Source organism: Cyclospora cayetanensis, unplaced genomic scaffold (genome assembly GCF_002999335.1).
Source record: "Cyclospora cayetanensis isolate NF1_C8 unplaced genomic scaffold, CcayRef3 CcayRef3_contig_15, whole genome shotgun sequence".
Classification (NCBI taxonomy): domain Eukaryota; phylum Apicomplexa; class Conoidasida; order Eucoccidiorida; family Eimeriidae; genus Cyclospora; species Cyclospora cayetanensis.
Genome location: NW_020312092.1, coordinates 18,205 through 29,350, shown reverse-complemented (window position 1 = coordinate 29,350; position 11,146 = coordinate 18,205). Strand labels below are relative to the sequence as shown.

The window sequence follows — 11,146 nt, the reverse complement described above, 5'->3', positions numbered from 1 at the left end:
TCGAGAAGCACCACTACGATATCCAAGGGCAAAGCTGTATCTTCCTCGCGGAGGCGGAAAATTCGCTACGGCGTAATGGCTGGCATCCAAGTAATTTGTTGTGCTTTCGATTTGCTTTCTATGAGACGTTCGAGGTGTTGAAGGCCACCGCCTCGTGTGTCCATGATGGGAAATCGGGACCCACAGTTTTCGCCTTCCGCAGCGCAGCGCATTTCCTCCTAGATGCATTTATGCTGAGGAAATGTCTCCCGTGCCAGAGCCTAGCTGGTGGCGTCCATATGAGCGTGCACCGCCCTTCGCCACAGGAGATCCAGAGCATCGATTCTCCGCCGCTGGACACCGAACTCCAACCTTACAAAGCTGTGAGGAAACGCAGCCCTCAGAGGAACCATTTTCTCTCGAGCATTCCAATGAAGACTCCGACGGCCTTCGCCAGTCGAGGCGAGCTGTTGGTGTGGCTGGGGCCGGCAATACGCAGCGTCCCCAGCCTTTTAGGGGGAGATCGCAACATCGCGCAGTCTCAACTTCCCGTGATATGAATCCTGGATCTCCTCTAACCTTCCGAAACGGCCAGTGCAACCGAAATCAGTTTTTTGAGGTCTTACCGCAGCAAGGCCCCGTGCGGCGCTGCGTACAGCCGAAGAAGGTGCCCGGGGGGGCTTCTCACTCCCCGGATCATCGTATATCCGCTTCTTCTCGTCCACACTCCACGCGTGATTCCTGCAGATTGAACGCTTCCGCGTGCGTATCGCAAGCGCAGCCTGCCCTGAAGGACCAGATGAGCTTCTCTGAAGGTGTTGAGGCATTAGCTCTGGAAAGTGAAGAAGCCTTCCCCGCAGGAAACGGGCTCGCAGAGAATCCAGAAGGGAGCGATCGCCTAACGCACGTGGAAAGGATTCTCGAGAAGCTTCTATACGAAGCCAAGGTTCTAAAAAAGGAAAACTTGAAACTTCGCGCTGCCAGGAAGGATGCATGGGGGGCCGTCACAGGGCGCCCCCATGAGGCAAAGAGTCCCGCAGAGAGTACGTACACCGCCATTTTGAAATGCCAGGTGGACATGCTCAAGCGCCAATTGCGGGATCAGGAGGAAGAAATAAGAAGCATGCATGACGAGGCCGACTACCTGAATGCCTGCTGCCCGAAGCCCGGTGAGCTTGGCACGCGTCATACCGTTGGGCCTTTAAGGAGGCATACGTACAAGCAGATTGCTGCTTTGTTCAGCTCAAGCAAGCGCTTCCTTTTGGCGAAATCCCATGATTTTCCTGCATGCGTCTCATGCGTCGTGTCCAGGCGACATCCCCGTGGCGCTCGCCTTGACGGAGGAGGCGGAAGCTGAGGAGCTCGCGTCGCACGATCCTGAGGCCCTTCGGAGGCGGCTTCAGCTCCAGACTCTAGCTCTCAAGCAAAGTCAACAAGAAGCAGCTGAGCTGAGAGAGGAGCTGGGGCTAATGAGATGCAACGAGGCCTCCAGAAAAGCAGAGGTAGGGCAGCTCTAGGGTGGCCAGAGCCGAGGGGAACAAGCGCGTCCTTTCTTGGCGTGCCCCTCGCATGCATATCCACCCAGAAATACATCCCTACGAAATCTCCAGTGACAGGCCTGTGTGGCGATGCATAAAGACGCATGACAGTGCCTCAGGGCACCGCAGGCCTCACTATACAATCAGTTTTGACCTGGAGGGTTGCGCCCTTCTTCAGCGCTAATTCTTAACTGCTGAGTACCTTCTTCCAACCGGGACAGCTCACCTTACCCCGGTGCTTGGATGCGTATGCATGCATCTTTGCATATATATATATATATATGTACATATATATGCCTGTGACGGCACGCACTGCACTGGCGTCTTCTTATGCTACGTCGAGCATGCGTCAAGTGCGTGTGTGCCTCTGTGCATCCCTGCCTGGCTGCATTTCCCTGCTCCTGAGCCTGCTACTACCGTTTTGGCTTTAATGAAAGTGCGCTTCTGCACATCTGGAACTGGATGCCGTGCAGAGCTGCTCAGGGGGTTCGATGTACACTTGAGGCTGTGTGTTTGCGTATCTATCTGCTGTGGATGTGTGCCTTCTAGCTGGAAGATCTACAAGCCCGCTGCATAGAGCTCCGCGAGGAGCTAGCGCAGCGGCAGCAAGAAGTTCGCAGCTGCGCTACGGAAGCAGTCATTCAGGGGGCAGAGGCAGCAGCCGCCCGAGGAGCTCAGATTGCCAAGACTCGTGAACTCGAGCAAACGGAAAAGAGGCTGCAGAGCCAACTGAAGGAGCAGCTGGACAATAGGCTGCGACTTCAGGCCGAAAAGCAGGAGGCACAGGTGCTGCTGATGACTTGCCGAACGTCTCTAGAGTCCCATATGAAAACAGCGTGGCTTGCCAGGGAGTAGCGTGCATGTCCATGAGGGCCCTTCAAGAGGCGTATTTGTCTCGGCCTCTGCGATTCCTGCCTTCAGCAACGTCTGCAGGAGACCAGGAAAAGCCGAGCAGCGAGGGGAGGAGTCACCGCAGAACTCCTCGGGCTGTGCGCCTTTCATCCCCATGTGCATCATGCACGGTGTTGATGCGCGCTGTGCGTCTGCGCAGGTGGAGGCTGGATGTTTACGGGCTACTCTTCGGTCCCTAGAGGAGCGAAGTGCGTTGATGGAGGAGCAGCTGCGGAATCGGCAGGAGGAGGTGACGCTTCTTCAAGAGCGCGTGAGTGGCCTCTGCCGCGAGAGAGAGCGAGACGCTACAGCCCTGCAGCAACAAAGTGAAACCTTGAGGCGCTGGCGTTCGTATATCCGATTTCTGGAAAAGCTTATTCGCGATCTCAGGGGTTATATCGTGAACCAGGCTGCGTGTTCAGCCCCTCTGAGTGTGTGTGACGGCGTCCAGCGTCCTGCCGCGCTTTCTGGGGGGCCTTCACGGAAATCCCCCGGCAGCGGTCTGTCAGGCATCTCACGCAAAGATGCAGGGCAGGAGATGCAGGAGGCACTGGCAGCCGTAGGCTACGACTTGCTCCCGCTGCCACTGAACCCGTATGAGCCGTCGGTGCCCCTGTCGTGTAGGAGGCTCTCTGGAGGGGGGGGGCTCCCGCGGCCTGGGAGGTTAGCGCGCGCAGAAGCAGCCTGTCGCAACAGCAAGGACGGTTCGCCGGCAAAGGCTGCGGAGAGCGGCACTGTGGAGCAGCTGAGGCAGCTCATGCGGCACGCAGCTCAAGAGCTTCGTGTGACGGCTGCTGCTGCCGCATGCAGAAGGGCCTCGTCTAGCCGCCGCGTGGCACAGCCCCGTGTGGCGTTGTGTGCAGGGATGCCTGCAGGGGGAAGTGTGTCCTCTCCTGGATCCACCGAGGCCAGTTGCTCGGGAAGAAGCGAGGAATCAGTGCGATCGCTCCCCTCGCGAGGAAGCCCCTCGGTGATTCGCCGATCTATGCATGCGTGCGTTGAGGGTATCCGGAGGGGACGGCGGGGGTCTCCCGCGCGCACTATCGGATATGAGGCGCCTGCTGCTAGGGAGGGGGGCCTTCAGGGCTACAGTGATACTGGCAGTCAGATGGATCCTGCGGGAAGTCTCTCGGATCTCTCTTCATATGACCTGGATTCGCACATGGATGTATCCCTGGACCTGCCCTGGGGTCGCACACGCCGCTTGGGGGCCCTCAACAAGAGTGCAGCGGCAGCAAAGTTGGCGCGCGAGATCGCCGTGAGGTTCCCCTCGGCCTTTGAGAGGCTACAGAAAACACATCCACGCGCCAGACTGGCATTTAGGAAAACCTGACGGAGGGGGGAGAGCGCAGGGTGTTCGTGTGTGTGCTCACTGGCAGGGTGAGTGTGCCCCGATGGCCAGACCTCTCCCCACAAATATGAGCCTTGGTGGGTTGTGCACATGCAGTAAAACGGAGGGTAAACAGAAAGAAAGGGCGACAGCCAGCTGCTTAGCAGAGGAGCATCATCTGCACGTCGTATAGCGTTCGAGGGCTAATAGAGCACGCTTAGGGCTCCTTTACTACAGGTCCTGTTGGCTGCCTGCGGCAGCACATTGCAACGCCCGAAGGCGGAGCACTAGGGGTGCTGCTAGAAGCTTAACCCCCCTAAGGTCCTAGCTCACTAGTGTTCAGATCCCAAGTGCTCGTTACGCGAGACTTGGTCGATTGCGAAGCCGCATACGCGCCTCCGCTAGTTGCGCAGTGCCTTGCACAGGCCCGGTGCTGCACTGCGGAGACCCATGCGCCTGTTTTGAAGGAAAAAAGGGCAGAGAAAGTCCGCACAGAGCTCCTCGCGCTGAAACACGCGCAAGGCACGACACCTGCAGACTTGCACGGCTTCCACCCCTTTTCTGCATTCTTTAGGTGCCAGAGGAGGACGCCCCCACCAGCACGCACCAGTAAAAGGCAGCAAGGACTCCACACTAGGGAGATTAGGTTTGCCGCCTCGACCGGGAGAAGGCGCGAGGTGTACGTACAGCCTCTGGCAGCCGGCAAGGGGTCGCCTTGCCGTGCGCAGCGGGCGGGGCTTACCCGCCTCCGGGAGGCCGATGCGAGGCCCCCTCTTTTTGTTGCCCCCCAGCAGCTCTTTAAGAGGAAGAAGGGAGGCAAAATCTTTCAAGAAAGCTCCCAGAGAGGGGAGTCTTCCCTAGGGGCGCCAGGATGCTGATACTGGAATGGCAGTAGACAGGGTGTGCCCCTTTATGAGCTGGGAGACGTCTGCCAAGAAGGTGCGAGAATTCAGCATGGTGGTACCTCCCAACATTACAGACACCCCTGAGGCCCTACTAAGTTCCTCCATGTCTCGCTCCTCTTCGTACGTGGCCCCTCCCACGACGAATACCACAACCTTGCACACGCAAGAAAGTTCAGCAAGACAGCCGACGGAGGCGGATGCGTGGGGAGAGGCAGGCAAGGGAGGAAAATCCGCAGATACGCCGTTCTTTCCGGCAAGCCCGTGTGCGTAGATACATTTGCACATATTCACATACGCGTAGTGTATGGAAGGGAAGCAAGCACACAGACCGCTAGGCAGAGCTCTACGCGAAAAAAGAGACACGGACTGTGCACCACAGCCTCTGTGAAGGCACCTAAGGTCCTGAAGCTTCAAAAGAGAGGGTGTTCAAGGGTTGTTCACTGGACTTACAGTTTGCAGCTTTTCCTTTAAAGGCGTGCCTGCGGAGGCGGCCCCGTACGGGCTGGGGTGAGATTGGAGGACGGGGTAAGTTGTCTCCTTCAATCTGCCTGATTCGATAGGCAAAAAACATATAAATATATACCCAAATGCACACAGTAAGGCAGGGGAAGACGGTGGTTTTGAGGAGGTCTATTACAAACCATGGAGTCTACGACACTTCTGAAGGCGGCAGCCAGCCATCCGCAGCGAAAGGGGGCCACTGAAAATCATCCTTTTTGCACTGTATGATGAGGCAGCTGCGAAGGCCCCGTTTCACACGTGGCTATGCACGTGGCATGCGCAAGCAGCCGCTAATGGACGAGCAAACAACAACAGACCCCCTGCCAGCAGAGGGTTGGCTGTCCACCCCTCCGTCAACACCTGCCCTCAGCAGCTGTACGCAGAGGCTACCTCCCCCCTGAAGAGCAGACACACTGGGAATTCTTGCGCGGGCTCCTTCTCACCTTTGATCAGACAATCCACCACTGAGTACATCAGGCTCTTGTGCTGGGTAAAGACATTCGTTACGCCCTGTGCGCACAACAGCAGTAGCCCCCTTACCCTTGCCTCCCTCTCAGGAAGCGATCCGCGCGGCGTGCAGTCTTCTACGGACGAGACAGCCACGAACAACGCGCCAAAAGAGGGTGACAACAACAGCCCAGCACCACCCCTCTGTCTGTCTCCGCTGTCTCGGAAGCCGAGGCGTCACAGGAGGGGCCTGGTGAGCTGACCTGCAGCCCTTTCGTGATGGAATTCTTAGCAACTGCCAAGAAGCTCTTGTTCTGCAGCAAATCGCCGCTGCGGATCGCCGCGTTGGAATACTGCGTGATGGCTTCCAGCAGCTGCACCTCCTCCGCCTCCAAGCCAGCCCTGCGCAGCTCGCCCTTGAGGGAAGCGACGCTGGGGTCGTTTTCATACCTGAGCGTGCGACACACGCAGCCATGCAAAAAGCGGCTCCATTCCTCGCGCAAAGTCAAGCGGCTTATGCTCTGCAGCTGCCTCCGCTATACGATGCATATACAAGCGGCCTAGCAGGTGAGCAGCACGCCCTCCCCGCCAAAAAATTGCGCGTCAAAAGACCCCTGCAAGCCACTCTGGCCAGCCTCAACAGCAAGAGGGCACCAGCGAAATGCGTTCTTCTGGCACCGCAGCAGCAGCAGTAGCAGCAGCAACAGCAGGAGGAGAGTGACTTCCAGAGAGAGCAGGCATCAAGGAGGAGAAAGCGGGGAGGAGAAAGAGGAGGCAGCCGCAGAGGACAAATCAACAGGCACGCAGCATGCGCACCTGATAGCGTAGAGGAGTGCGAGCCTCAGTTTATCCATGTTGGTGATGGTATCGTCTCTAAGAAATTCCAGAATCGTCTTTAGATGCTCTCCCCTTGCCTCCCGGGTCGAGAGGTCTTGCTCAAATTCTGACACGCGCAGCAGCTGCCGCTCCTGCACAAGACGAGAGAGCTCGTGAATGATCGTCACGTGCTTGAATACAGAGCCTGAGAGAAAACAGCAGCAATGGAAGGAGGCCAGCACAATACAGGGGGGCAGTGGCGGGAGACGCGCGCAACAGCCGCATGCAGCGGCGAAACGAGCGAGGAAACCCCCCAACAGGAGGGATAAAAAATTGCTTCTGCAGAGCGCAAGCCAGGAAAGACATTTTAGAGGAGGCCAACTCCACATACCCGACATCTTCCTGCATTCTGGATACTGCTCAATGAAGTTGCGCATCGCCTCAAGCGATGTGATCTGCGCATGCGTCTTTGTCTGAACCACGAAGCACACACGATAGCCCCATGCAGAAGCCTCTCAGGCACTTCCCCCTCTTTTCCTCGCTGCCAAAGCCAAAGGCATCGTGGTAATAGTGGGGTGCTCAGGAAGGCTTTTTCGTGGATCGCTGCTTTGCACAGGCAGTCGCGCAGCGCTACAAGATACGCAGGCCCTTCTCTATCACGCGAACTCGCCTTTTCCTGGTATTCGTTGACGTGCTGCTTCACTGCAACTCCCAGATCGCCAAAGTTTGCCATGCAATTCTGCAGAGGCCGCAGCAACGCAAGGTGCCAACCAAGCGGTCGTACAGACCGCGTTCACGATCGCTTCGACGCAAAGGCATTGATTTGACACCTGAGGCTCTGAGCAGAGCGCTCTGTACGGCGTCCTCCTTTAAGCCCCTTTGCCCCAGAAGCAGAGGCAACGATGCATGCGGGAAAGCAAAACTTTTGCGCGGCTTGAAAGCAGCCGAAAAATCCACTGATCGGCTCAAAGCGCCGCAGCTTACCGCCTTGTAAAACTCGTCCTGAGTCGTGGAAAGAACAACTTCCTTGAGGTCCTCCACAATGCCTGAGACTTTATGCAGATCAACCCGATTGTGGCGAATTCCAAGCAGCTCATGCACCATTGCCTGCGCTCAAAAAAGCATCGCTCGGAGACGCATCTCACTCTTCCGCAATGAGAGCACCCTGCAGCACTCGAGACAAACCTCCGCATGCAAGCGAGATTCCTCCTCCTTTCCCTCTCCTCCTCCCCAGCTCCCACAGCAATCCTCTGAAAGCCCCTTAGCCATCTGCGCGGGGAGCCTGAAGAAGTCGCGCTCAGCTGTTATTCCCGTAGAGTTCGGCGAAGGCTGCTAAACGTGCAGATAAAGCAACGCTATTGCTATATTGGTGCTGCTGCTATTGCTATATTGGTGCTCCTGCTGCTATTGCTGTATTGATGCTGCTGCTGCTATTGCTATATTGATGCTGCTGCTGCTATTGCTATATTGATGCTGCTGCTGCTATTGCTACATTGATGCTCCTGCTGCTATTGCTACATTGCTGTTGCTGCAATTGCTACATTGATGCTGCTGCTATTTCTACATTGCTGTTGCTGCTATTGCTATATTGCTGCTGCTGCTATTGCTACATTGCTGCTGCTACCTACGGTGTACGTCCACTGGTTAAGCAGCGGTGTCACTGGGTCTTCTCTTCTGTCGAACAAAAGCAGCACCAGGCGCCCCGTGGCTTCGGCCGTCGCCACTGCACGCAAGACAAACAATCAAGCAGCAGCCGCTGCAGTGGATCGAAGTTCGTAGAGAGAGGAGAAGTTCGCTTTGAGAGTGCGCTTCGTAGAGGCAGAAAAAGCGCAACAGAACCCCCCCTTTCAAAAAATTCCCTCCTAGAGGCCTGGTAGCAGCTTGCCGGCAGGGGCTGAGCGGCGGCTGGATATATGCAAACGGCATCATTCAGCGAATACGTCGCATGCGGACAAAAAAATTAGAAGCACAGACCCCACACATAATGAACAACAGGCCCGTAGATTCCGCAGAGACGCGACTACTACGACCCTGGCAACTTGTGAGGCTACTGTCGAAAGCTGCTCTTTCTGCAGCTGCTGGCTCTACGCAAGGCACGCAATATATTCTCCCATACCTGCGTCTTGAGCTTGCGCTTGCAAGGCAAACGTCCTCGCTTCTGCAACTCTATTCTGCACAGCAGCAGCGAGGCGCTGGCAAACAGCGCTGCCTCGAAGAAAGCGGATCACAGCGCCTCCACCCAGGAGAGCAATGCAAGAAAAGAGGCCATCCACCATCCTTTGAAAGAGCATTTCGTCGTACGCCGTCCAAAGAGACAGATTCTGCATCTGGAGGGGCATAGCAGCACACACAGACGCCGGCAGTCGCTTGTACGAGGGAAGAAGGGCAGCCCCCCTTCCCTTCCTTTCTTCGCTGCCTTCCTCACGCGCTAGCTCCCGCCAAATGGACTCTAAAAGGCTGCTGCTTCCTTGAAGAAGCCGCGTAAAAGAGAGAGTCTCCCGCATGAAAAATACACGCTACAAATAAATGCTGGTAGACAGAGGACATTATTCTTAGGCCGCAGCGCAGACAATCGTACCCACAGCCACACAACGGCTGCAGTCAAATGTCACATTTTCGGCAACCTGCTGTGCTGTACAGACGGAGACTGCATTCTGAGCAAGAGAGCAAGGCAGCCATGCGCGTATACAAACAGCCTTCTCCCCTCCTTGTTCTCTATTCTGCAGGCCACACCACTCCCCTCCGAATGCTGTCTCGCAGCATCTGCGGCTCTCTGCATTTTTGTGTGGTCTCGCTGTGCATCGCTCTTATGCGAGAAGCAAAGATAAACACCCCTGCACTCATGGATATCGAGGGATGGAGCCGTGACAGTGCAGGAAGTCGCCCTTCGCAGGCTGCCGCATCGACACATCTATACACTTGTCATCCCGTGCGTGTCGCCGCTGCAGAAGGCATCCGCTATGAGCCTCGCCAATGCAAACATGGAAGCCTACGACACAACGCCTACCCAGCAACTCCCCCTCCTACCCCTTCCCCCCCACCCGGTTTGTGGAGGGCAAGCGCTGGCTACAACCACTAGACAAACATGCACTGGACTCTCCAGCAATGTACAGGAGCCTCTTGACGTATCGGCGCATGTAGGCAGAGCAGAGAAAACAGCATGCAGCCCGCAAACTAGATCGCCACCAATAAAAAAGAGATGCTGCCGTCTCAGGTAGGAGGCAGCGGCGCGCACCTGCAGCTGGGAGACGGCGGGAACGGAGAGAGAGAAAAGGCGGGGGCCGAGAGGATACATGTCTACAAAGACCTCATACACCTGAAGCGCAGACCATTCAGCCGGCAAAAACGCTATGGCGACGCATGCGCAAACGTAAGGAGGAGCGCCTCCAAAGGCGGCACTGTTTGGCGTACAGCCAGCGCAGAACGGGGAGTCCACTGCCTTTGAAGGTGCGCAAGCGGAAGAGCAGCAGGCACTTAGCAAGCTTCTCGGCTGTGCAGCCGAGCAATCTGTCAAGTACATGGATATGCGGCACGGAGAGAGTATCTCTTGTGGGTCTACCCACAACAGCAGCCACGGCGGGGAACGAACGCGCAATCCTCTGACAGATGTACTCCACTAAGGGCAGGCTGTGAACTGCTACCCATGCTCTCTGTCGGATTCTACACTTCTCGCCGAAGCGACAAGCACGCACAATGAAGGACTTGTCGTGTACTGTATGTAGCCTCTCTCTCTCGATTTCCTTCCCCCTCCCTCCTGGTTCCCCCCTCTGAGTAGCGCAAAGCGCCAGCGGCATAAAATTCAAGCACGAGTCAGCGGCAGCAGCACGAAGTTCAAAGCACGAGGCAGTGCCAGCAGGACCTGTGCGATCTTGTCGATCTCGTCTTGGCGTGCGAGACGCTTCAACATCTCGGATTGCCTCTGAAGTGCACCGCTGAAGAAGAGATGCAGCTCCTTTATGCGGCTATGCGGTTCTAGAGCCTCTAGAGGCTGTTCGAGATCCTGCTGGCCGTCTGAGAGTCGCCGAGGCTGTCGCTGCTGCTGCTGCAACAGCCGCAAGAGCAGCAGGATGTTTTCGCTCGTTGGTCTTAGAAAGCAGACGGCACTCAGGTGCTCAAAGGATCCGGAAGGTAAAGCGTCGAGGCGTGCAACTAGGAAAACCTGTCTCGGAATGCACAGACAAACCGCATGCACGACACGCAGAAGTGCTGTGCTACACATGGCGCTACCCCAGGCAAAGGGCCACATATACACACACACCGACACAGACAAACCTATACACACACACCTACACAGACAAACCTATACACACACACCTACACAGACACCTATACACAGACACCTATACACTACGTATGTATGTATGTACAGCCTTGCAGGCAGCAGCAGCAGCCTTCCCAGCGCTCAAATTTAGTGGAGTTTTTGCCGCATGCAGCGCCTTGGCGAAATGCAGTGCTGCCCCCAGAAAAAGGGCATGTTCAAAAGCTCACTTCCTTCTGCAAAATCTCGGACTGAGAGACTGCACAAGCCAGGATGCCAGTCGTCTCGCTGTCAAGCAGCAACAATTTGGGGCCAGGAGCTTTCTCGAGCATTACGCGCAAATGCCGAGATGCCAAGGCCACAAGATCCTTCCCCATGGCACCCATCTGCACAACTGGGAAAAGCGTGCAACGGGGATCTCTACAGCTACAGCTGGCTGGGGAACTGCGCGCAGCAGCAGGGGGAGTCGAAAGAGTCAGAC

The 11,146-nt window shown here is 56.4% G+C and overlaps 2 protein-coding genes across 2 annotated transcripts; one reads left to right on the top strand and one right to left on the bottom strand.

Moving 5' to 3' along the window:
• The first annotated feature begins 241 nt into the window (after window positions 1–241).
• Window positions 242–4,914, top strand: LOC34622136. The gene is made up of 5 exons (XM_026336814.1): window positions 242–1,226; window positions 1,291–1,481; window positions 2,067–2,290; window positions 2,439–3,714; window positions 4,600–4,914. The coding sequence occupies exons 1-5, from the start codon at window positions 242–244 to the stop codon at window positions 4,912–4,914; spliced, it is 2,991 nt and encodes a 996-aa protein (XP_026192599.1).
• A 123-nt stretch (window positions 4,915–5,037) lies between these two features.
• On the bottom strand, window positions 5,038–11,042 carry LOC34622137 (vacuolar protein sorting-associated protein 45). The gene is made up of 9 exons (XM_026336813.1): window positions 10,896–11,042; window positions 10,267–10,566; window positions 9,643–9,723; window positions 7,392–7,514; window positions 6,799–6,880; window positions 6,408–6,612; window positions 5,855–6,041; window positions 5,535–5,654; window positions 5,038–5,187 (listed from the first exon to the last, which is right to left on the bottom strand). Exons 1-9 carry the CDS (start codon window positions 11,040–11,042, stop codon window positions 5,038–5,040), a joined length of 1,395 nt encoding a protein of 464 aa, XP_026192598.1.
• Window positions 11,043–11,146: the final 104 nt, after the last annotated feature.